At 38.8% G+C, this 27933-nt stretch overlaps 2 protein-coding genes across 5 annotated transcripts in view; one reads left to right on the top strand and one right to left on the bottom strand.

Moving 5' to 3' along the window:
• On the bottom strand, positions 1–27403 carry LOC149174212 (uncharacterized). The gene is made up of 3 exons (XM_089423846.1): positions 26196–27403; positions 25520–26035; positions 1–110 (listed from the first exon to the last, which is right to left on the bottom strand). Exons 1-3 carry the CDS (start codon positions 27370–27372, stop codon positions 1–3), a joined length of 1803 nt encoding a protein of 600 aa, XP_089279972.1. The 5' UTR covers positions 27373–27403.
• Positions 1–27933, top strand: part of LOC149174211 (uncharacterized) — a 130638-nt gene that overhangs the window by 68798 nt on the left and 33907 nt on the right. The gene's annotated exons all lie outside the window — the stretch shown is intronic.

A 27933-nucleotide genomic window follows, 5' to 3' on the forward strand; every position in this document is an offset into this window, starting at 1 on the left:
CTATAACTGTCTAGATTCCATGGCTCTCAATGTGCCACTGTGGTTGTCAACATGTTCCTTTGGAGGACCTGGACCCCAGTTAAGTTGCTCGGACCTATAGATGGAACCACCTGCCAATTACACACAATATCATTGTTGCAACTTTCACCATCAAGTAGATCAATCATTATTGCATCTAAGTGAACAAAACTTGAAAGAAATGGGCAAAATGACACTTCATATGTAGCTTCTCTTCCAAAATTATGGCCTCAGTCACGTAATGGTGTTACCTCCCTAGGTAGGAGTGGTTAATAAATGACCCTAATACGTGTTCCCAACCCCCAAAGGGAAGTGACATGTCCTTGGTCCACCCTTCAATTGACAGGTGCCATGTGAATAATGATGGAACAGAGGGGGAAGAGACTTCATGGCCAAGTGCCATGGTCAAAGGGATCGACTATGATGGAATACATCATCTTGGGTGCATAGATGTGAGGAGGGAGCAATCATGGATGCACGAGTCACCTCGGCCTTTGTTTTTCCACCCCTCTATATTACCTTTTACTTTTTCTTGATTTTTCCTTGTATTATTGCTCATCGCTCGAGGAATGAGAACTTTCTTTTATTGAGAAATCTAGGGCATTCATTAGGGTTAGATTATTAATTGATTTCTTTGAATATTGACATTTACTTGTGATACATTATTACATTATCATCATCATTAGTATGTTCTTTCATCAAGATAAATGCCAAAAGCAAGAAGATCACAATGCAAATAGTAAAGGCACTAGAGATAGGCTCCAAGCTAGGGCAAAACCCCTCCAAAGGGGAAAAACCTAGAGAACTTCTTATAGAATTTCTTTTAATGAAGACTTCCAAGACCAAGACACTAAACCACCTCACCAAATACCAGGCCAACCACCAATAAAATTTATCTCACCAATTTGCCATGTTTTTGCAATAATCTGACCTGTGGAAACCCTAACTTCCCACAGAAAATTCGTATCATCATCAAATAGAGAGAGACTCCTTTTCTTCATTGCCCTCCAACCTTCTCCAAGGACCCTTGCATCATCTTTAGCCGCAGAGTACATTACTAAAAGATAGATACCAAGTATATGTCAAATGAGGTCGAGTCCTCTTCTTTTTATAGGCTTTCAAGTGGGTGCTCAAGCCTCTCCTAGGTCGACTTCAAGGCGTTGGCTATCCTAGTCAAGTTGGTGGTTTCTAGACTTTTCCATGACATAAAAAATATTTTCCTTACATTGATACATGAACCCTCCAAGGGACTTGACATTATTATGTTGACTTTGACTCAATACTAAACCCCTAGAGCACACAATGTTCATCAGTGGTTGTCATTGATGTCAACCCAACCAGCACCAGGGGCTACCCCGATCTTGCATGGGCATTTTGACTTGACAACTTACTCTACTTTGATTCAAGGATCTTCTGGATGAATTCTACTCGTCAGGATGTTTCCATTGATATATGGCACACCAAGTAATTCTTCACGGTTTGAGAGATATTCATGTTTGAAGTTAGTGACCCTAGTTAGTGGGCTAAAACCCTATGGGGTTGTGGCATGGCACTCATAATTGGTTGTGGTCATTGAATAGTCAATAATTAATAATCCTTTTTTTGCTCCTAAAATCCCTCCAACATTCTCTTGTTGAGGACCCTCTCAACTCAAGACATTCATATAAATAATGACCCTCGTATCCTCCTCTAGTAGGGATGTTGTGGCTTCAAACAGGTTATCGTGGCATTTTCGCTATAACTTTTTTTCTGCGAAGCTTCAGAAGCTGAAATTAAAACCCATTTGAGCCAAAATCTTGATGAACCTCGTGACCGAATTTTAGGTCTTGGTTCGCTATGTTTTCGGAGATATGATCTGAGGAAGTTGGGGTTTTTGCAGGCTCCAGAATTCCATGTCAAACAGGTGACGTTAGGAAAAGCATCATAACTTTCTTTCTGAGCATTGGATTCAAATTTTGTAAATAGCCATAGAAAGAGGACAGACTGTAGTTTGTTGAGTAGTGTTTTCAGGGCCGAAGGTCGCAACAGTGACACATGGCACTTCGGACTAGTTTGCTCTACTGAACCAGTCTATAATCAGGTCATCTTGGGAGATTGGGAATAACTCTTTCCTGAAGAATCCAATCTTGATCAGAGCCGTGGGGTTGGAAGGAGGACTCAGAGGGCTACCACAGGACGAAATTTCAGACCCTGGAGATCCGAAATTACATAGATACAACAGATTCAATATCGAGCTCCTAGAAGGCAAGAAAAACATCCATTCAAGGATCACTGCAGTAAGGACCACACATCAACAGTCAAGGGTAAGTCTCCTACAGCAAGGTATGTATGATTAGTGTTTACATTTGAAATATGAGTATCATCTTTGACATATGTTTTTGCAGGACAACGTAAGTACATACAGGGTCTCGGTTATATCTCTATGTCTCTATATGTCAGTTAGTTTTGATACCACATTTCAGATGTCTTATTCTTGATACTACACATTTGATGCTAGATATTCTTGATGCTACACCAAGTCTGCTAAATCTATATGATGTTGTAAGTTCATGTTACTTGTCTTGTCATAGTTGATAGAATGATCTCTATTGTTGTACTTAGAACTTGGTCCATTACAAGTCTAGGGTCTGTCATCAGTTTTTATTATATATATCTTTAGGTGAATTTTTGATATGGTCTTGCATAGAGGCTGTTATGAACATAAATTATGTAAAAATAAATAAAAATAGATAATAAATAATAATCATAATAATATAAATATAATAAATAAAAGTAAATTAACTAATGGTTAGTTAGTTAATAATGAAAAGGCATGTCTTAGAGACATGCTTGTTTGTGAAAGGGTACTTACCTGGCTATATATACAAGACCCTCATTCTCATTTGTAATCATCCTACATCAATTCTTTTATTCAATATACAATTACAATTATTGTCCTACGATGCATGTCTTTGTTTACAGATATTTTAAATATTTCCGTTGCGTATATGACTTTTGGTTTTTACATTGGTATGAGAGCTGTTTGATCCTCTGGTCGCTCAACCGTTGCATAGAGGCGTGTTCTCCGATCCAGGTCTTTGACCGTCAAATTCATCAACATTGTTGTTGTTGAAACGTTTCGCTACAAGAATTTGGAGTTTCTCCATTTCACTATCAAGCATTTGGCAATTCAAAAAAAAAATAATATATATGGAGAGAAAATAAAAGTAAAAGAAAAAGATTAAAAAAAAATATAGAAAAAAATCAAATTCAAAAAAAGAACAAAAGAAAATAAAATAAGTACATATAAAGATTAAAAAAAAAGTTTTATAAATAAATAAATAAATATAGTCCGATGTAAATTTTGAAGGAGAACACTCATATATAAAAAAAGTGTTCTACATTATTGATAAAAAGTGCATAATAAAGATAAGAGAGAATCTTTTCAAATACATTTAAAACTATACGTAAGAGAAGTAAGCGAAGGAAGAGTAGATACTATTATCTTGATTCTTCATTAAGTGGTTTACAAGCTCGTGGTTATAGAAATCCATGTTAATTTCCCATGGTATTTTAAAAGTAAAAGAAAAACAAAATGAATACAAAATCTCTTTATGTGAATGGTAAGATTTACTTTTTACGTGGAGAAGCCCGTGGTAATTGCCCATGGTATTTTAAAAGTAAAAGAAAAACAAAAGGAATACAAAATGTGTTTAGTGAATAGTAAGTTATACTTTTTACGTGAAGAGTAGATAATAATATTTTGATTCTTCATTAAGTGGTTTACAAGCCCGTGGTTTTAGAAACGAATGGTAATTGCTCGTGGCATTTTAAAATTAAAAGAAAAACAAAAGAAATACAAAATCTCTTTATGTGAATGGTAAGTTTTACTTTTTACGTGGAGAACATTAAGCGAGTCAAAAGTACATAAGTGAACATATATTTTATAATATATGCCAAAGGTGAGTAGCCACGTTTCACTAGGGTTGTAACTTTTCATAAAGACAAAAAAATATTATAAATAAAAGATATATAAAGAGAAGTATTATATTATAAAGGGGTATTTAAAGAAAAGTTCAAGTCATAAAATTATTGAAAATATATATAAGTACAAAGCGGGTATTATTATAAAAGGTTACATAAGGAGAAAATATCAGTTAAGAGTTTACGTTAAAGTGAAGTCGAATTAAAATTTAACGAATTATATGAAATTTAAAAAATAAATACAAAGGACAATAAGATATTTAAAAGAAGCCAATTGAAACAATATTTAGATATTCTTTTTAAAATACAAAAGGAAAAAAAGCATAAGTAGAATTATATAAAAAGAATACAAGGGAGTTTTGAAATATATATATATATATATATATATATTTGGTAGGTAAGCACCCACGGGGGAATTTGAACCAGTGACCTATCGCAAGGAGTGCCTTAACAGTGCACCCATTCACTGTCAATCCAAAGCCCCGTGGGCAGGGAGTTTTGAAATATTAAGGATAATAAGAATTTGGATTAAAAGAGTTTTGAAGAATATATATATATATATATATATATACACACACACTTTTAAAGCAGTTTTGAAGTCCAAAGTCCAAAGGAACTTTAAATATAATACCTTAAGTCATCTTGACAAAACAAATGGGATCAATCATTGAAAAAAAATTGATGGAGCTCAATTCTAAAATGACAAATGCAGAAAGGTTTTCCTATAATGGTCTTTCAGTTACAGATCACAGAGTAATTACACTAAAAGGAAGTATCCAAGGAAGAGAAGTTAATGTCGCCATCAACCCAAGCAATGATAAAAATTATATCAACATCAACCTGGAAAATCAACTATTAATTCCAGAGCTAAACATTGGTGTAAAAAAAATTATTTTTGACCAAAACGAGTATAAAATTAGTGATCTACAAGTGACAATAGGTCATTATGACTACATATCTCAATTTCATGTTGTAAGGACGGATAAAAACATTGACATCATACTCAGTCAACCCTGGTTTAAGGATTTGGGTACATTCATGTTAAACATAGAGAAACAAGTTTTGACGTTTCTTTATAAAGGGAAGATGGTCATGTTTCGAGACATAACAAGTAAATCAAAATCAATAAAATCTTCATTAGAAGACCTTAAGGATATCTCAGACTTGATGTTTCAAGATAACAAAAAAACGATATCAAAGAAGCAAAAAGAGCTTGAAGAAGTCATTTGCAGCAAAGACAAAGAAATTTCGCGCCTCAGAGTTCACCAAGAAAAACTACTCGAACAAGTCAAGAAAGCTCAACTATCAAAGAAGGAACTCAATGAGCGTTTATTAGAACAAGAAGAAGAAAATTTATGCTTAAAGAACCTTAACCGAACATTAGTAGAAGAAATCAAGTGTTTAAAAGACGAGAAGCGTGAAGGCCAAAATAAAGTTGACTCAGAGAATGAGGAATGCTTACGTCTCAAAAATCATAATCAAAATCTGCTCAAACAGATTAAAAAACTTAAGGACGAAAAGAAATCATTGATGAATAGGTTCAAAGAACTTGTCGCAAAGGAAGCATCAAAATCTCCAGATGTAACAGTCCAAACTGAAGAAACAAACATCAATACCACGAAGTAGTTCAGGGAAATCCAAACCCTATTGAAGTAAAAACGTGCTCAGAGGTTGTTGTTCAAATAGAGGAGACACCAAATAAGGATTCAGCGGTTAAGTCAACAACAACAATGCTTGATGGAAATCAGGAAACTGCCATAAAAAATTTTAAGGAAGTTCAAACAAGAAAAATTCCTTATCTACATCCGAATCACAAGAGTAGACACCTTAATCAATCTACAAATCTATATCACGCAGAACATAAACAAACTTATGTTTCAAAGAATATTGAAGTGAGCTCAATCCGGTCATATGATAACTATTCACCACACATCTCCAAGGATCAAAAGATTCCTCAGAAGATTAATCTAGGTTGGTCCAATCCGTTTTCAGTACGACAATTCTGTCTGTCGCTTAGAACATCATATCGTCTTGTATCAACAAAGATAAAAGCTCAGAACAAGAAGATATTCTAAACAACAGAAGAGATCTGATTCTTCATCAGTAAGCTTTGAGGACAAAGCTTTTTGAAGGAGAAGGCAATGTTATGAACATAAATTATGTAAAAATAAATAAAAATAGATAATAAATAATAATCATAATAATTTAAGTATAGGGGGTTTACGTAGTGCATTATATTAGATATCATTTCAAATGATATCTAATATAATGCACTGCGTAAACCCCCTATACTTAAATTCAAAAAGAGTGAAGGGATCTCTACATGAATGGTTCATGAGGCACAATACTTGCTAAGGTTTTGCAAATGGGGTAGCAAGCTAAGTGGGCTTGATTGTGGGGAAAACTCCACAGTTAAGCGCGCTTGAGCCAGAGGAGATCTGGGATGGGTGACCTCCCGGGAAGTCCTGGTTACCGGGTGCAAGCCCCGGAAGTGATGATTGACGCTATGTGATTTATTTCACCAGTTTCAATCCCACTTCTTCACCCCTGTGGGCATCACCCGATGCAATGAGTGCTAAGTGAACTATTCAAATCATGAGAAATTAGTCACTTACGACTACCTCTCATGGAAATGGTCATACGTGAATGACTTACTTAACGCAGTTGAATCCCAAAAATGATATCTAATATAATGCACTGCGTAAACCCCCTATACTCAAATTCAAAAAGAGTGAAGGGATCTCTACATGAATGGTTCATGAGGCACAATACTTGCTAAGGTTTTGCAAATGGGGTAGCAAGCTAAGTGGGCTTGATTGTGGGGAAAACTCCACAGTTAAGCGCGCTTGAGCCAGAGGAGATCTGGGATGGGTGACCTCCCGGGAAGTCCTGGTTACCGGGTGCAAGCCCCGGAAGTGATGATTGACGCTATGTGATTTATTTCACTAGTTTCAATCCCACTTCTTCACCCCTGTGAGCATCACCCGATGCAATGAGTGCTAAGTGAACTATTCAAATCATGAGAAATTAGTCACTTACGACTACCTCTCATGGAAATGGTAATACGTGAATGACTTACTTAACGTAGTTGAATCCCAAAAATGATATCTAATCATAATAATATAAATATAATAATAAATGAAAGTAAATTAACTAATGGTTAGTTAGTTAATAATGAAAAGGCATTAGTCACTTACGACTACCTCTCATGGAAATGGTCATACGTGAATGACTTACTTAACGCAGTTGAATCCCAAAAATGATATCTAATCATAATAATATAAATATAATAATAAATGAAAGTAAATTAACTAATGGTTAGTTAGTTAATAATGAAAAGGCATGTCTTAGAGACATGCCTGTTTGTGAAAGGGTACTTACTTGGCTATATAAACAGGACCCTCATTCTCATTTGTAATCATCCTACATCAATTCTTTTATTCAATAAACAATTACAATTATTGTCTTACAATGCATGTCTTTGTCTACAAAGAATTTTAAATATTTCCGCTGTGTATACGACTTCTGGTCGTTACAGAGTCTAGGCCTATATCAAGAGTGGGAGTCTTGTCTACTGCTGCAACAAGTCAACAACAAAAGTGACCAGCACACTTCAGGTACGCATTGTAATTTTAATTTGTATTTATTCATTATTATGCACTTACATGTGTTTTGCAGGCAGAGGTAAGTTGAAGGGTATTTTGTTTTGTTTTGGGGTTGGTTTCGCGGGGAAAATTCTGCATGTAGGTAGAAGAAGATTCAAATACAACTTCAAGCAAGAACCCAAGAGCAGAAGTATCAAATCAAAGGAAGCATTGCAACGAGACATCCTTTGAAGACATGACAACCATCCGCATATTGTGAAGAAGTGTCAAGGTCAAGAGTCATCATTGTAAAGTTGTAAAAGAGTCATTTGTAAAAGTGTCATCATTGGAAGAGTTGTTATTGTAAAAGAGTCAATCTTCCTAGAGTCGAAAAGGCATTATTGGGAGGTATAGGAGTCTTTGTTGGGATGATGTCATGGTTGGGTTGTAGGTCATAGTGTGATTGGGTGTTCGGTCAAAATCATTGTAAATCATATTGTATCGTGGATCATTGTCCCTGGTACGGGAGTCCACACTTTTGTATTCAATTTTATCTTTATAGGGTGGTTCTGATGGTTTTATTATTATGCAGATTTCTTGAGTACAACTGGGGTGCCGAAATGGCTCACCCAACAGAGATTGTTACATGACAGTAATACCTCTTCTCGGAGACAGATATTTAGCTAGTCTGCCCCACGAAAATCCTTCCGGCGCTTCTCCAAGGCTCTGTGTTAGCCCTGTTAGCCTCAGCGTAGCTCCTGAACCCTTTGCGTCAGCCTTCTGACTCTCTGTGTCAGCTCTCTGTCCCTCTGCGTCACCCATGCAGGCCCCTCAGCCTCTGCGCAGTCTCTAGTTGCCTTTGCGTGGCTCCTGCTGCCTCTTTGTTGTAAGGACCCATTCATCCGAATAACAGAACATGAAATCTTATATACAAAATTTTATAGAATTTAAATAATTAATCTAATGAATACTAACCTGTCTGCTTTGCTGACAATCTGTCCGCTTTGCTCTGCTGTCTGCTGCAATTCTTGTCCGTCTACGTTACTTAAACGGCCAAAACCTCCCTGCCGAACTAAGTACAACCTAGGTACTTAGCCTCAGAAAGCTTTCCAATTGAAGCAGTCTAATTCCCTCGTGCCCAGAAACTTCAATGTAATCAAGACTCGTATCCAAAATTATTCTCCACTCTCTCCCCCCCAAACTAGTTTTTCCCCCCTTCTTTTATTTCCTCATCCACCGCTTTCTCCTCATCCCCGTGTCAAAAATTTGGTTACGTGTACTTTATGAAATCAAATCTCATTTGATTTCGTTGATATTTATTTGAATAAATAGTTTAATTTAATAAGGTTTGTTTATTATATTTTATATTTAATGAATTAATTAAATTTATACTTTTTAATTAATTTATATTATTATTTTATTATTTTCTTAATTTTAAATTGTAAATTTTAATCTATATTTTAAAATTAATATTTTTTGCTGGTTTTAAGGACTTATCAGATATATGATACTCTGGTGTGGTATTAATTTATTACCTTAATTTATATCGCCTCTTGTAGTAACTAGCTTACATATAGTGCGATACATGCGGGTCCATGCATACGTAGCTATCGTATGGAGGTCTCGTATGTATGCTAATACTTGTATTTTATTTATAGGAGGGTCATTACATGCATAGCTCTAGCTGCCTCTGCATCAACCTCTTCGGTCTTTGCGCTGACCCTCCGACACTATCTCTGCCTCTCTGCTATGTACTCACTGCCCCTCGCTGCAACAGATCACTAGTTCAAATTTTCTCAGCGGGCCCTGTGATGCAGGAGCATCAAGGGCGTTTTTTTATTTATTTTGTAAATATGTTAAAAGGGGGTGTGATGATTTTTAATATTTTATAAAATAGGAAAATGTGAGGATTTTTGTAAATATCTTTTTATTTAATAAAAGGATATGAGGGAATTTAATTAGTGGAAGGATTTTAGGGATAAAGAGCTATCCTTTAGGGATGTTGAGAGATTTAGGGGTTTGTTGAGGAATTGAAGGGATTGAGCATTTAATTTAATGATTTTTTTTAAATTGTATAAATAGGAGTAAGTTTTGAGAGAAGAAGACAAGGGAGATTGTGAGAGAATTGTGAGACTGAGAGTAGGCTTGAGCAGTAAGGCTGTAAGCCTTCAGCAATTGTAAGGGGCCACGACATTGAAACATCTGGCCAGAAAAAGTTGTAAGTCATTGTTTTGTTTCAGTTTACAGAAAAAGATCGATATTTATATAACAATTGTCCTCTGTATAATGAGCTTATCTATGTCAAGGGAGTAGTTATGTTAAATCGATCTGAATTTGATTATTAAGGGAAAGAGGAGAGCGCCAGTAATTGTGAAACCCGTTCTGCATGTTTGATAAGTGTAAAAAGTGTTAAACCTCTGCGTAAAGAGGTATTTTAATACATTTTAAAATTCACAGTTTAGTGAGAAATCCAGTGCGCTAAACTCTGTTATGTTAGACTGAGTGATCGATAGCAGAAATCGCTATCTGTTGGTGCGTTGAGACCATGGTTGAACTGCAGGGCAAAAAGCATATAATACTGTGAATTGAATGTGTTGAAGGAATGCAGGAACAGGTGTCGATTCTCTTGGCAGAGGATTAGATGAACGTCAATTGGATAATGATTTGGAAAGTCGACTTTATGAAAAGTGTTAAACTAAACAGGGTATTTTTATATGCATTAATCAAATTGTCATGCGGTAACACAGAACAATAACAGTTTAAATCGATCTCATCCATAGAGGATTTTGATGCGCTGTTTTATGTGGATCAGTATTTAAATTGTTAATTGCAGAAATCGATGGACTTATATTAGTTTGCAGCTTCTAAAAGTTTTTGAACAAAGCGCAGATTCGATTCAGTGGAAATTCGAAGCATCGATTATGAGTGCTGGAGGTTGAAAGTCGATTTTAACAGAGAAAGAACCAGAACGCTGCAATAAAGCATTTGCAGAGTTGACAAAAGACCGAATTTGAGAGCGGATGTGTAATTTCAAAAGCCGATTCATGCCATGATGCGTTAAAGGCAGAGAGCGGAGTTCACACATGAGGGCATATTGAAGGCGCTGAGACTTAAAGTCTTTGATTGATATTGGGGCAAGAACGCTCTTAGGAAAAGCGTTTAGAGGTATGAGTAGCATCGTTTCTAATTTAAATGAATAAATTAGTGAGGCTGCGTTGAATTCAGTTAATTAAAGATTGACCATAGAAGTGATGATATAAAAAGGGTGGAATAGTATAATGCAGTCGGACATTTTAGAAGTTCAACACTGTTGAAGACATGTATAGCTACTGTGGATGGAAGCGTTGAACGCACAATCGAAATTGCCAGAGCAATAATGAATGATGAAGGCGCAATATGAAAATGAAGACAGAGGAAGGTGTGTTGGCAAATAACGAATTGAGCAGTTAAGGTTGTAGCGTCCGAGGAGGTGAATAGAATGACAGATCGTTGCAGATGGTACAGCGCTGGAATGAAGTTAATTCCTGGTCAAAGATGCAGATATCCAGGTATGAAATTCAGATACAATTGTCTGAATAAGGCGCCCATATAGATTGCCATTTTAAAATCCGAACAGTGTTATTAATTTGCAATGAATTGGAGTTCCATTATGAAGATGGTATTGAAAGCTGTGGCATGAAATGTTTGTAAAAACAAACCAAGGGCGCATTGGTTGATTTTGATTGTATTAAAAATCCATGTTAATTGTAAAGTGAGTTAAATGCATTCTTAATGAGAAGCATTGGGGCTTTAAAATAAAACAATGAAACTGATGGTTTTTAAAAAAAGTCTTTATAAGACTTGAACAAGGGATTTTTTAATGCTATTGAACCTTTTTGAAAGAAGATGGTTGGGTTATGGGTTTTGAACCATTTGTTGAGGACAGTTTCTGCGAATTATTTTGATTTTGAGTTTGCCAAGAATTGCCGGATAAGTTTCTGCATATTAATTGAGACTGCAAGCTCTAGGCTTGCGTCACCCTGCTTCAGAAAATTGAACTGACTGATCAATCTTGGTGTATCTCCAACTGACCTTGAAGCCTCTTCTTATAATTTTCCTGTTGAGTCTTTAACGGCCGAGATTAAGTCCCTAATCAACGACTAAGATTAAATTTGGCTTGATCCATGTTATTTAGAACATTCTCACCCAGTTTTATATTAATACCCATTAATATTTTTATTTTCCTAAGTTTAGACTTAGGAACCCATTAAAAATATTAATTATTTTAATATCACTCCAACCAGGTGGAATTTCCCCAAACCATTTCTAGGTCTTGGAGATCTCATGTGCTTTAACTCCACCAATTTTCATGGCTAAAGCACATTCGATGCTACCACAAATCAACACTCCCTCTTAGCGAGGAATGTGCTCTAGTAATGCTCCACCATTGAACATCACACTCATCCTTCCACACCGGTAGCTGTGCTGATGCTTCGCCTGCTGCCCAACATCCACTGCACTGCTGCCTCCTGTATTGCTGCCCATGACACTGCCACTGCCAATGCTACATATGTACTGCAACTTCCTCTCAACATGCTACCCATGCTGCCCATAGCACTACCACTGCTAACTGTTGCACTGCAACTCAGCTACCGAGAAGTAAGTAACTGATCTACCCAAATTCTGACATCCTTGTCAGACTGGAAGCCTCCTGATGCTGAAGCTACCTCTTCTGCTATCCATTTCTCCCTCCGTTGCCTCTGCGCTGCTACAACCACCTCTGTGCCTCTCGCATTGCTGCAACCACCTCTGTGCCTATCGCATTGTTGTAACCCCCACTACGCTGCTATAGAACTTTGTACTCTAGCACTGCCTTGTTGCTCCATCGCATCTTGCTTCTACCCGACGTCCGTCATCCTGCTACTGTCATTAAGGGCTCCCGTAGCTGGATATGATCCAAGAGTTTGGGCACCTCAAGGATCTTGCCCTCCTTCTGTAGTCCTCTCGACTACAACTCTATATCTCCCCACCTCTTCTCTAGAGGTGCATGAGCACTCATGGCACAGTCGTCCTCAGTCTCGACATCTTTCTCCGCCTTAGCTGGAGCTTCCTTTGAGTCAGAAGCCTCTCCCTTGTTTTTCTTCCTGGGAATCTGGGATGCATAATGACCCAGCTCCCCATAATGGAAGCACTTCACCTTGGAGATATCCTTCTTCTTCCTCTTCACTTGCTGTCCCGCAGATGCCAGAGTCGCATCCTCCTCCTCCTCTTTCTTGATTCGACTTCCCTTCCCACTACTCCCCGCCTTGGTCAACCGTCTGATCTCTTCTTGGCGAAAAGCTGCCCATATCTCTTCCCATCTTGGAAGAGTAGTTCTGCCCAAAATGCCTTCGACAAATGTCTCCCACTCCTCGGAGACTGCTTAAGGGTGGTCCTCATCATGAACTCCTGATCCGGTGTGGCCGCTATGGAAGTAAGTTGGTCACGAATCTCATGCAATATGAGGAGATATAGATCTATTTGCTCCCCCTTCTGCATCTGATACGACCACAACTGATTCTCCAATAGCATCTTCCGCTGCACGGAAGTGCCCTAATACAATGTCATCAAAGTATCCCACATCTCCTTTGCTGTGTTCTTTTCAGCAATATGTGGTACGACATGATCCTTGACCCCATCAAGGATTATGCACTTTGCCCTCGCCATCGCATCCTCATACTTCTCATTATCAGCTGGGTCGACTGGGATAGCCACGGTTCTCCAGGACTGCTAGGGTTCTGGCCTTTCAGATGACAAAGTTGGAAGCCCCGTCCAACCTGTCCTGATCCCTCAGTCCGTTCACTGCCATCTCCGCTCCTCTTTTGGACTCCCTCTGTGCTTCAACTTCCCTCTTGGAAATCTCCCTCTAAGTCCAGATTTCCCTGCTGGAAATCTTCCCGCCAATTGTCGATCCGCTCTTCTCCAATCCTTCTTGCAACTGTAACTCGGATCTGGATTTCTTGGCTAGAAATCCGTCAAGGTAGCAACTCCCTCTACCTTGGTTCTGTCCCGTTAGGTACTGTTCTGCTTCGACAGAAACAACACCCCACCAGCTTTCCAATCCACAATCTGCCCACAGCTCCCTAGGCCCCGACAACTGAAGAAACTGAGCCTTCTAGCTTTGCGCAATCCCGACAAAGGCTGAATCACTCCTTTGGCCAACTGCGTCAAGCCTACCTGGCTGAGTAGGATGATGTGGCTCTTCGTGAGCCTCTTCTGCCTCTCTCTGGCTCTGCGCTGACCCTCTCTCTGGCTCGAAATGATGATGCAGGCCCTCTGCGTTAGTCCTTCTCCGCTGCCTTCTACTTAGGAGCAACTCTGTCTCTCGGGATAGCTGCTACTGCTACAAATTTCCGATATCGCTGATGCGTTCAATCCTCTTGTGATCTGCAACGCTTTGATACCATGTTGAAATTTCTAAGTTTAACCCATTAGAAATCCCTACTACATCTTCTGGTTTAAATTCTCCTACTTGTTTATTACATTAACAAGTTATTTATAAATATAAACACTGAAAATAAACATAGATGCAACCTTAACCCATATATAGATCATCAACTGAAATACTGAGACAAACACACAAGGGACACCATTATTTTTGGACAATCGTCCCTGGAAAAACTCGACGTGGGAAAACCGGTGTAGCAGTTCTGAGGGTTTTATTATTATGCAGATTTCTTGAGTACAACTAGGGTGCTGAAATTGTTACCCAACAGAGATTGTTACATGGTAGTAATACCTCTTCTCGGAGACAGATATTCAGCTAGTCTGCCCCACGAAAATCCTTTCGGTGCTTCTCCAAGGTCTGCGTCAGCCCTGCTAGCCTCAACGTAGCTCTTGAACCCTCTCCGTCAGCCTTCTGACTCTCTGCATCAGCTCTCTAGCCCTCTGCGTCACCCACGTAGGCCCCTCAGCCTCTGCGAAGTCTCTAGCTACCTCTGCGTGGCTCCTGCTGCCTCTGTGTCAGCCTCTTCGGTCTTTGCGCTGACCCTCTGGCACTATCACTGCCTCTCTGCTATGTACTCACTACCCCTCACTGCAACAGATCACTGGTTCGAATTTTCTTAGCAAGCCTTGCTCCAGAAAATCGAACTGACTGATCAATCTTGGTGTATCTCCAACTAACCCTCAAGCCTTGTCTTATACTTTTCTTGTTGAGTCTTCAACGGTCAAGATTAAGTCCCTAATCAACGGCTAAGATTAGATTTGGCTTGATCCATGTCATTTAGAACATTCTCACCCAATTTTATATTAATACCAATTAATATTTTTATTTTCCTAAGTTTAGGCTTAGGAACCCATTAAAAATATTAATTATTTTAACATTTCTCCAACTGGGTGGAATTTCCCCAAACCATTTCTGGGTCTTGGAGATCTCATGTTTTAGCCTCTCCACCAATTTTCATGGCTAGAGCACATTCGATGCTACCACAAATCAACGCCTACCACTTTCTCCAAGGTCACTTCATGATGACTAATGCATCATGGTCTCCAAGATTAACTCCAAGGATAGCTAGGGCTTCTCAACAATGTGTCTACAATAAGCTGCACTAAGCCTCAATGTCTGCACCAAATAATTCTTCTAAGGATTTTATAATGTACCTCAACACTGTTGCTTCAAGGATGCTTCAATATGTCTGCTACAAGGATATCTTCAAATTGTCATCGACAAACTTCATTGTCCAAAGGCCCAAGTCTGCTTCAAATGGTGATCTCAAGCTGCTTCAACAAATCTTCAGATGATGATCTTCAAAATATTAGTGGGCTGCTTCAGATGTTGTCAACTGCTTCAAATCTTAAGACCTAGAGTCACAAGCAACCTTCTTTAATCCTTGACCAAACCACAGAAAAGAGTGTCCTCTTCACAGGTGATAGCTTGGGTTAAGTGCAATGGAGATTTCAAGTTGACTGAGCTTCCTTCTGCATCTAGACTGAGCCAAAAAAATAGATCCAGACTTTAGAAATTATCCCTGAAATCAAGACAGTGCTTTCGATATTTCTGTGATAGGTTTGAGCCTCAAATGGTTGGACTTCATCGGAAAAAGGTAGGCTTCCATAGTTCAACGATGATGGCAGCCTGTCAGGCCAGGGTAACTCCAGAATGGCAGAGAAAAACTGATTGAATAATTTATTAGCTAACTATCATTTATATACAGAAATAGGACGGATCAGTTCATCTTCTTGATGACTGATCGCGTTCCAGTTCACCCATCCGCTGAGGATTAGGTGTCAACATTCCCCCCCTTAATCTGAAGGGATGTTGGTGAGTCCAAGCATCGGTCTGAATCTTTCAAGCTTTTCTCTTCCAAGCGCTTTGGTGAAGATGTCTGCAATTTGCTCGTTTGTGGAACAATGACGGAGATGGATTGTTTTGGCCTCAACATGATGTCAGATCAGATGATATTTAGTATTGATGTGCTTAGTACGATCATGGAACTTTGGGTTCTTGGCCAACTTTATTGCAGAGGTGTTATCAATCATGAGTGGAGTTGATTGTATTTGTTTTACCTGCTAATCTTCAAGAATTTTCCTGAGCCACACAATTTCTTTCGTTGCTTCAGCTGCTGCCACATATTCTGCTTCTGTTGTGGAATCTGCTGGTACTAATTGTTTGCGTGATCTCCAGGAGACAGCTCCTGATCCAAGACTCATAGCATATCCTGAAGTAGATACCCCAGTTTCTTTGTCTCCATCGAAGTCTGAATCAGAGTATCCAATCAAGTTGAAGTCGTCCACCTGTGTATACTTGATTCCAAGGTCTTGAGTTCCCTTCAAGTACCTTAGAACTCTTTTTGCAGCAGACCAATGTCCCTCACAAGGCTTTTGCATAAACCTGGAGAGGATTCCAACAGCAAATGAAATGTCTGGTCTGGTAGTAGTGAGGTAGATGAGACTTCCTACAAGCTGTCTATACTTTGTTGCATCCTCAAATTCCTTTCCTTCAATAGATGTGAGCTTCAAGTTTTGTTCCATTGGAGTAGAAAGAGGATTGCACTCTGTCATGCCAAATCTGTTTAACAAATCTCCAATGTATTTCTTTTGAGAAAGAAATATGGATTTTGGATGTTGGGTTACTTCAATGCCAAGATAGTAATGAACATAGCCCAAATCAGTCATTTCAAAATTTTTTCCTAATTCTTTTTTTATGGATGCAATATATCTTTCATTGTTCCCTGTCATTAAAAGATCATCTACATATACCACAAGATATACAACTGTTTTGCCAACTTTCTTGACAAATAAAGTTGCATCATCAAGATCAAAATGATTGAAGTTGAGTTTTAGAAGATGCTTAGTTAGTTTTTCATACCAGGCTCGTGGTGCTTGTTTGAGGCCATACAAGGACTTCACAAGTTTTCATACTTTATGTTCATGTCCTTTCACAGCAAATCCTTCAGGCTGGGACATAAAAACATTCTCTTTTAGATCTCCATTCAAGAATGCAGTTTTTACATCCATTTGATGGACTTTCCAACCGTTCTGAGCAGCTAGTGCAAAGAGTGTCCGGATGGTGGCCCATTTTGCTGTGTGGGCAAAAGTTTCCTCATAATCGACCCCTTCCTTCTGTGCAAAACCTTTTGCCACAAGCCTAGCTTTGTGCTTGTCAAGTGAGTCATCAACTTTGTATTTGTTCTTGTAGACCCACTTGCAGCCAATTGGTTTGGTTCCAAATGGAGGATCAACCAGCTTCCAAGTGCCATTCTTTATGAGGGCATCATACTCCTTCTGCATCGCTTCTTTCCATTCATCATGAGAAGCAGCTTCTTTGAAGGAAGTTGGTTCAAAATCTGTAGACAAGTTCAATTCACAATCATAAGTAACATCCATATCAACAGGTGAATTAGAGTTATCTACATCACCTCCATCTTGTCGGTTTGTATTTCTGGTTCCTGTTTTTCCAATTTCATCAGGATGAACACTTTCAAGTGTCTTTGTCAGCCACTTTGGGGGACCTTTCTGAGATGGTCCAGGCTGCTCTGTTGATTGAGTTGGGTCTGAATCAAGATTGAGTCTCCCAATTCTATCAATTACATCACTTAAAGCATCATCCGTTGTTGGAGTGTCATGCAGGGGAGATTGTTCTTCAGAAGAAGATTCCACATGTTGATCTAGTATAGGAATCCCCCCTTCAAGATGTGGAATCTGATTATCAAACTCTTGAAATGATTTCGGTTTTGTGAATCTATCCAAGCGATCAAGTTGCCGCTCAACAACACTGTCAGATTTGGATGATTCAAGAAAAATGACATCTCTAGATACAACAAACTTTTTATTTACTTCATCATAGAGACGGTATGCTTTAGATGTGTTTGAATACCCCAGGAAGATACACTTACGACTTCTAGCACCAAGTTTGTTTCTATGTACCTTTGGTATTAAAGCATAACAGGTGGAACCAAAGATCCTGAGATGTTTTACCGAAGGAACATGTCCATACCATAATTCATAAGGAGTCTTGTTTCTTATAGCACTAGATGGACATCTATTCTTTATATATGCAGCACATAGAACAACATCAGCCCAAAACATTATCTTTACATTTTTGAAGAAAAGCATGGATCGTACCATATTCAAAATTGTTCTGTTCATTCTTTTAGCTACACCATTCTGTTGAGGATTATAAGGCACAGTTGTTTGATGTTTAATCCCATGTTGGCGAAGATAGTGTTCAAATTCATTTGATGTATATTCTTTACCATTATCAGTGCGAATAGACCCAATATGAGATTGTGCATCATTTTCAATCCACTTATGAAAATTCTTGAATGTTTGAAAAGCATCAGATTTGTTCTTCAATAAATAAACCCAACACATTCTGGTGTAATCATCAATAAATGTCATGATATATTTATTTCCATTTGCAGAAGGAACAGGCATTGGACCACATAAATCTGAATGAATGAGTTCAAGCTTCCTATGTGCTCTTGAATGTGAATCATGAAAAGACTGTTTGCTATGCTTTCCTAGAATGCAAGCATCACATTGCTTATGTTTTCTAGGAATTGTAGGCAAACAAACAACACCATTTTTCTTCAACAAGCGGAGACTATCATAGTTTAAATGTCCAAATCTAGCATGCCATAATAAACTTGACGGAAGTGTACCTTCTTCATGATGAGAAATATATGAGAAATGTTGTGTATGAGCAGAAGTTCCTTGCAGTTTAAGAAGTCTTTCTTCTTCTATACCCCTCATGACAAGTGAGTGGTCAGATGCCTTTCTTACCTCAAGCTTGCCATCAAACATATGAATGGAGTGACCTTGCTGGCGGATGTGGACTAGGGACAGCAAGTTTCTCTTGAGCTGTGGGAGATATAGAACATGGTCCAGAAGAAAGTCTGGAAGACCAGGCAGTTTAAGCCTGATTGTGCCAAGCCCTGATGGCTTGATTTTTGACTGATCTGCAAAGTATACTGCTCCATCAACATTGTCAGTGAAATCTTCAAAAAAATCTTTCCTATGAGTCATATGACAGGTTGCTCCTGAATCAAGCAACCAGTCATTTTTCGAAGAAGCAAGTGAAGCATTAAACAAATCTTCATTTACTCCAATATTACATTGTGCCTCAATATAGTGAGCGGATTCAGGTGCTTTACCTTTGTCTGTGTCATCAGTTTTACCTTTCTGCTGATTTCTTCTCTGCTCAATTTTGTCCCATGGTAGCTTGCATGTAGAAGCATCATGTGATCCATTTCGTTTGCAGCGAATGCAATGCAGATCTGCCTTTTCTGCTTGAGACTGTCTGCCCCCCCTGCCTCTGAAGTATCTTCCTCTTCCTCTCCGTCCACCTCTTCCTCTTGTAGAATCTTGAGCAGGATGCTTTTCTTTATGAGCAAGGCAAACAGTCTCTTCAGAAGATTCAAGGACTGTTTTCTTTCCAAAGGCTTTCTCTCTTTCAGCAAACTTTTTCACAAGAGACTCAAAGGTTATGTCTTTAAGATTTCCATTTGCTTGTAAAGACTCAAGATAATTGGAGTAGGTAGGATAGAGTGCTTTGAGAAAGGCAATAAGAGAGATATCCAGCTCAACCTTAGTGGATTTAATATCATGCATTATAGACTTTATTTCAGATGCAAGAGCAAGGGGATCATTATTTTTCAGTTCAAGAGTGAAGAGTTTAATCATGAGCTGAACAACTTCAAGTGCAGAATGTGAATCATAGAGTTCTTTCAGCTTTTGTAAAGCTTCAAAGGCAGTGGAATAGGATGAAATATGACGACTTACTTCTTCATTTACAGATGCTGCGATCAATGCATAGGCTTTGCTGTTCTTGTTTTCCCAAGTGACAAGTTCTTTATCTGATGTAGGCTGCACAGGGTCTTTGTCTTCTTCTCCGACACACGCTCCTTTCCACAACTCATTGTAGATGAGGGTGTGTTTTACCATCCGAGACCATTCAGAATAGTTCTCCTTGCCAGTGAGAACTATTCCTACCATAGAAGTGATTGAATGCATTCTGTAAAAAAAAATACTTCTGCTAAAAAAACTTCTGTTGATAAGAAATTTCTGCTGATAAAAAGACTTCTACTGATGTACAGTGAAATTGTACTAAAAAAAGAGCAAATACTTTACTGTTTCTTCAAAGCCCTCCAAAGATCCTCATAAATTCATAAAAAATTTCAATGTATTGTAAATACACTAGCATGCAATCAACGCACATACAATCTTCTTGTAAATACAATCCAACAACTTAATGTACGCATTTTTCATAAATTTCACACAGGAAGATGGGTAGTCAAAGGTTCATACAGCCACATGTACAGTGTTAAGTTGACTTGACTTTTGTTGTCAGCACATTGCATTTCTGCGCCATTCAACTGTTCTTGAACAAAAGCGACATCAATTCATTTACATGCACTCTACCCAATAACTATTTCTTCATCACACAAAAACGACTTCTCAAATTCTGCCAGCCTCAACTCGCAGATTCCATCACTCCACAAAATACAAACTGCACAAAATACAAATTGCGTCTCATACGAAAAGAAACAATATATATGTCAGACAATACAGCCACAGGTTCGAAACCATGGGAGTGAATGCCAAGCGTAGGTCGCCCTTGAACCCGGACTTGGAATTGCTCGCCTGTCTATGTCGGGCTCGACAGAATGGTTTCCATTCAGTGGTTTCAAGGCCACAAAAAATTACAATAGTTCTGCAGCGACTGACAGTGCCAAACAACACGTCCTTTCGTAGAGACGTTGACCTTCAAGTAGAGAGAGCAGCACTCTGGTTATAACTTTCACGTCTGTCCAGATCAAAATAACTAAATTCTTCTCTCCAAACAAAATTGTGTGAAGAACATTATTGGAATATTAAACACAGGATACAGATTCGTAAATTGAACCCATATTCCTCATTTTCTAAAGCACAAAAAGTGATCAACTCAATAGAGTTACTGGAGGAAAGATAGCAGTCAATGTGACCTAACTATAAATCTCTCTTTGGAATGCGCAGATAAACACAACAGCCTTCTGAGTGTTCAACATTTTATCTTCCATTAGCAGAAGAAATTTACGATACATATGCACAACGTGGTGCTCCACAAGTTTCAGTTACTTATCTTAAACCCAAAGCTTTACAGTTCTATCCAAAGCACCAGAAGCAATCATATTTTCAATGGGACTACAAGAAACAGAGATAACAGTGTCTGTATGACCTTCCAACCTTTGAACCATGTTCTTACCCAACGGAAAACGTCGTTCAAAGGCGTGGTGGAAACCAGCGAAGCCCATAGCAGTTGCAGTGCCTCATCGGGACCCACACTCGCGTTTCGCTCCGCCAAATCAATGATTCTTAACCGATGTACAGAGACCCAATGACACGCAGGACAGAGGCATTATGGCAAACGTTCAGGCAGAGGTGCCAGGGAAACGTTCAGGCAGAGGCAGTGGCAGAACGACAGAGGACAGCAGCAGAAATGAAGGAGTTACGGCTATTTTAAGAACCTGGGACCTGCGCTCTGATACCATGTCAGGCCAGGGTAACTCCAGAATGGCAGAGAAAAACTGATTGAATAATTTATTAGCTAACTATCATCTATATACAGAAATAGGACGGATCAGTTCATCTTCTTGATGACTGATCGCGTTCCAGTTCACCCATCCGTTGAGGATTAGGTGTCAACACAACCTTAAAAAAGGAGATTGTCGTCCTTTTTACTATGACTAATACAGGTCCGATTTCTATTTTCTATCATAGATCCGAGAACAAAGTTTATCACAGGTTGGAGGGGTAGTTTAACACTGAAATGCTTCCCATAGGATTCGAGGTCTAGGTGACAGAGATGTAGGCTTTTGCGAGGAGACTGTCCCACTGTAAATAGATTCGAACTTTAGGTTTCTCTCCACAGGTGTCTAGATCGAATCTCAGTCCTCAAACAGATTTGTCCTTGAGTTATTATCTCTTCGGCCTTCTCTAGTTCACGAGATATGAACTCCCTGTTGTAATCTCAGATATCTTCACCAAGTTAACATCTTGAAATGCAGGACAAAGTTCTTATATATATGGATTTTTCTTTGAAGATGAGGGGACGTGACTAATGGAGGGAGGCCGACATGTGTGAATGAGCCGACCAACATTATGTATGTAATTTGTTGATAAAATGTGCAGCGTCCAATCGTCAAGTATGTTTAGCGTAATATGTAGCGTCCAACGCACATCAAGCATGCAACGTCCAATGTTAAATATCTTTTAGTGACCACGTAATATGTAATATGTTCATTAAATAAGCAATTTTATTATGTCAAGTTGGGGTATCGAATGTGTTATTTGCTTTTCGCATATGTCCATCAAATATGTGGCATTCTTCTTTAGGATTAGCGTTAGGTCATCAATTAGGGTTTAGGATTTCATTATCTAGGATATCATCATATTTATGCTCCTAGGGCAGTGTTGAATATTTGGCATATGCATTTGGGACTTAGGGTGGCAAGGTTAGGTTTTCAATAAAGCTAGCGTCATCATTGTCATGGACTTATTAGGATTAGGGCTTTAATTAAAGGTATCATGGGCATCAATAAGACTAGGGTGCCTTTTCAATATTTCTTCATGGGCATCTTAGACTTCTTCATTAATGGCTTGACATCTTCATAATGTAAGGGCAACCTTAGCATCTAGGTTTTACTTCATTAATGGCATCCTTAACACCTAGGGTTTTCATGAGGTTCATGTATCACAAGGATATTTTCCATCTTCAATAATGTCATATTGACATCAATGACAACCTTGACCAACATTATAGACACCTTTATCATTGTCTCTCAAGGCACATACTGTTGAAAAATGTAACTAGGTTCAGTCTTCATAATAACATATGTAATCATGATTTTATGTATTTGATGTAGAAAGAAAAATAAAACTATTATTGTTATTCTTGAGGCATGGGTTTCATGCTCAAGGTTATTTAATTTATAGGTCAAGCACCCATTGAGCGCTTCTTGGGTTTGTCTTTGACTCAAACAAGTCATAAGAGTCATTGTCATGTATGGAAGACCCTTTTGAGCATGTTACATATTGTAAAGAAAATTTATTTAAGTCAAAATTAGAGTCAAAGACCCTCCAAGACCTTGTCAACATGCAAGCAACAAGTCAGCCTATCAAAAAGTGAAGTTTGCCTCTTAGAGATGACATGTCAGCCTAACGAGGCTCTCAAGAAGCCTATATATAAGAAGGAAGTCAACCACATTTAGAGACCATCTAAGTAGCTCACAGCAAGTTCGGTCAAGTGAAGAGAAGGAGACCAAAATCAACGAAGAAGAAGAAGATTATAACAAAGAAGAATTCGATTTTTGGGAACTGTTTTTGGGCCATCATTCTCACACGTGCGAAGGAGAACTAGGGAACATTAAGGTGCAACAAGTTTAGATTGCAATTGTAAAAAAGAGTCGAGTTTTGGGTCAAAAGAAGTCTCCCTAGCAAGTCGAATTGATAAGGAGAAGTCATCTCAAGTGATGGAGGAGGAGGACAAAATCACCATAAAATCTCACACATGCCATCTAGTTTTTCTGCAGTAGGGGTTGAGAATTGCAAGTTGAAATTGCGGTCCAAGGTTGCAAGTTCGAAGTCTAGGTCAAAGGAGAGATTGCAACTGCTGCAAGGCAAGGTTGACTTGGTTTGACTTTGCTAGAAGAGGAAAAAGGTTGACTTGGTCTTGGTCAAGGGTTAAGGTCTTGGAATTCGTCATTTGAAGTTCTATAAGAAGAGAAGAGTTCTTGTGGGTTTTCCTCTCAAAAGGAGAGGTTTTAGGCATGGCTGATAGCCTATATCTTGTGTCCTCTTGTCTCATTAGTATTTATGGTTTGGTAGCTGTTTGATGATAATAAAATAATAATAGTAAGCTAAAGACGTGTGAAAATTTCATCTATTGCAGCGACTGGAAATTTTTCACCTAACTGTAAATTTAATTATGCAATTTATTTGCTACAACAAACATTGAATAAAAATCACAACTGCAATTTCACCATAAAAATACCGCGGAAAAATAAAATATTGGAAACTGAGAAATTCTAGCACACATAAGAATTTTGACACAATTATTTTTGGACAATTGTCCTCGAAAAAACCCAATGCGTGAAAACTAGTGCAGCATATGAGGGTTTTATTATTATTCTTCAACAACAATTTTGAGTACAATAATTTAGATCCTCTACTGGTAATCTAATCTGAGGAAAAATACTAGCAAAACTATTGTGAGAATTTTCTCTCAGCCCACAGCTAATTTTTGCCCCCGAAATTATGTCACTAGCCACACGCAGATCCTTCTGCGTCAACCTCTGCGCGGTGCTTGTGCAGTCCCTTTTGAAATTTCGACCTTACTCTTACTGCCTCTCCCAGAATTAGAACACTTCCTCCTGAAATGATGTTGACCTCCTCTACCACCTGCTACTCACCCACTGGCTCTATCTTCTCTATTAAGTCTCTGCTACTGAGAAAATCGAACTGCCTGGGCAACTGAGTATCTGCATTGGTATGTTCTCCATCTACCCATTAACTTCTTATAATCTTCTGTTGGAGCACCAACGACCAAGATTAAAACATAATCGATGGCCCAAATTAATTCCGTGTCGATCCATGTGAGTTTCTAGATGATTCTCACCTTATCTCAATTAATATTGATTAATTAACCATATTCCCTACGTATAGACTTAGGAAATATTTAAAAATTGGTTAATAATCTAATTAAGCCATCTCTAGGTGGAATTTCCAGAAACGATTTCTGGTTTTTAGATATCTCATGTATTCTAGCATCTCCACCAACTTTCGTGGCTAGAACACATCCGATGCTACAAAAAATAACATTCCCTCTTAGTGATGACTGTGTTCTCTCTCTAGTGCTGCACATCCTGCCACAATACTCTTATCTCTGTATCACCACTGCCACGCTGCTGATGTCTGGCTGCTGCTTCCAGTGTTTTACAAAACGGACTCGGATTCGGACTCGGCCGAGGATCGACTCGGACTCGGACTCGGAAACGGCAATGACTCGGCCGGCTCGATTTCAATGACTCGGTCGTTGTAAAAAATACATTAAATATTTATTTTTTTTATAAAAAAACATAATTTTAAATATTTTAAACATAATTTTAAAGATTTTCATTCAAGTTTCCAAACACACAACATTATAATATACATGGAAGACAACATATGATCAAAGTAGGCTCATGAACCAATCCATTATATCAAAATGGTACGGTGTACCCAATGGCAATAGTAAATACATAGTCAACTGTAGTCTGTCATACATGATCAAAGACTCAAGAGTCAAAACAAAATACAAATAACCAAGGAGGCTAGTAGCTACTGGCTACTGCCAGAGGAGCCAAGATCATCTCGACCAATCTTTGGATCATCATCATCAGAGTCAGACAAGGGGCCCCATGGCTCCTCCTCATCATCATCGTCTCCAACTGCAACTATAGAAGTGGTGCCAGTACCAGTACCACTAGGCTGTGCAGCAGATGCAAGCTGAGATAGAGTACAAATGCGGCTGCGCTTCTGTCGTGGCTGAGCAGAGGAAGGCGAAGCACCTACAACTGGAGTCCTACTAGCTGGCTGTGAGACTGAGGCTGGTGGATTGGGATCTGCATTCAACTGAACACGCTGCAGTGGATCTCCAACATCAATTTCATCAAGATCCTCATCAGGATCAAACTCTGGTAGACGACTCTCCACTACCCAATCTGATGTTGGATCAATGTCTTCCAACACAATGGGATCTGAATCAGGTCTTTTGTTCAGCAATTGGTTCCGTCTGAGCCGAAGGTTGTATTGGACAAAAACTAGATCATTCAACCGTTTTTGCTCCAAACGGTTTCTCTTCTTTGTGTGAATCCTCTCAAAGACAGACCAATTGCGCTCACACCCAGATGCACTGCAAGTTTGACTCAAAATACGAATTGCAAACCTTTGCAATTCAGGGCACTGGCCACCAAAGGCCTCCCACCATTGTGCTGCAAAAAACATAGGAGTGTAATGAATTATGAGTTAGATGAAGGCTGAAGCTCAACAAAATTACAAATTATATCTAACTTTCAAATTATAAATGATTTAACAAACTTTAATAAAAATAGTAAAACCATTAAGAAATTGAAAATTGAAATTTTTGTTTACCTGGCTCATCTGCTTCTCTTGCAATCTTTGCTAGGTTCTTCCCAAAGGTACCTGTTGCATTGCTGAAGGATGTGACCTGCTGATGTATCAGTAGCTGATCAGACTCCGATGGGACCATGCGCTCAATGCAATCAACCAGTCCATCTCTGACCTCCCCCCTCAAAGCTCCTGACTCCTTAGCTTTATAATGATACCGTGGGTTCAAAAAATACCCAGCTGCATGTATAGGGCGATGGAGTTGATTGTTCCATCTTTCATCAATGATTGCCCAAATGGGCCCATACTTTGCCACTCTATCCTTGTATGCTGTCTTTATTTGCTCCTTTGCTTGATCCATAGCCTCATAAATGAAGCCCATAGCCAACCTTTCCCCATCCACCAACCGCAACACCTTAACTAGTGGCTCAGCAACCTTCACAATCTCTGTTGCCTTTCTCCAAAAAGTTTCATCATGGACTTTCCTTCTCAATTCTCTGCCTTCTGGTTTGTTAGACCAACTGCTTTTATTCCAATCATCACTGGAAAACATCTTTTGCAAGTTTCTATGTTGGGAAAGCATAGATTGCAATGTCAAAAAATGTGTAGCAAATCTAGTGATGGCAGGCCTAATAATATCCTTGCCTCCAGTGTGTTTCCTCATGAGACTCAAAACCAGTGTATGATTGTAGATAAATTTTGTTATGCTTTTGGCATTATCTACAGTGTTTCTGACCCAATCTAATTTCCCAATATCCTCAAGCATGAGGTCTATGCAATGTGCAGCGCATGGGGTCCAAAAGATGGTCTTGTGTTTTTCCTCTAACAGTCTACCAGCAAGAACATAGTTAGAGGCATTGTCTGTGATGATTTGAACAACATTAGCCACCCCCACACCCTGAATAACCTCATCCAATAGCTGAAACAACAAGTGGCCATCTTTTACCTTATCAGATGCATCAACTGATTTTAAAAACATGGTTCCCTGTGGGCAGAAGACAAGAAAGTTTATGATGGTACGGTTTCTTTGATCAGTCCATCCATCTGACATGATGGTACACCCTGTTCTTGCCCATGATTCCTTGAAATCTTGCAAATACTCATTAATTGATGTAATTTCTTTCTGCAAACGAAACCCCCTTAGCTCTTGCATAGTAGGGCCTTTGAAGCCTTTTCCAGCAGCATGTATGGCCTCAAACATAGGCTCATAATATGGTGAACGAGCAGCATTAAAGGGGATATCAGTATCATACCACCATCTAGCTATGTAGTCACAAGCAGTCTCCCTCAATTCTTTCTTCCAATGGTCATCTAAAGTGGGCTGAGAAAGACCTTTACTAACTTCAGCACCATGTGCATCTGATGGAGAGGAGCCTGAGTGAGTGAAAAAACTTTTGATAGTCCCATCACCCTTCATTCTACCCTTTCCCTTATCTTGAACAGAAGCAAAAGAGGGAGGAACATAACGGAAAGGGTTTGATGCATCAGTTTGAGGGATAGAGGAAGAACCCTCAAACTCATAGTGGGGGTTGGCAGCCATCATTCTTTGTATCTCCCTCTTCCTCCCAATTTCAGCCTGTATCTCTTTTTGCCTAGTCTTTTCTTCTTTAAATTTTTCAAAGCTTTCCAACAAAGTCTTTCTAATCTCCCCAATTTCCTCAGATTTACATGCAGTAATATTGCCTTTAATCCCTGCCAAGTGTTGTTTCAGCCTATGAATCCCCCAGGACCTGACTTAATTTTTCTATGGCAAAACTTGCAA

The sequence above is a fragment of the Pinus tabuliformis genome, chromosome 4_1, assembly GCF_031772625.1.
Source record: "Pinus tabuliformis cultivar Carrire ecotype Pingquan chromosome 4_1, CPIR1, whole genome shotgun sequence".
Lineage (NCBI taxonomy): Eukaryota > Viridiplantae > Streptophyta > Pinopsida > Pinales > Pinaceae > Pinus > Pinus tabuliformis.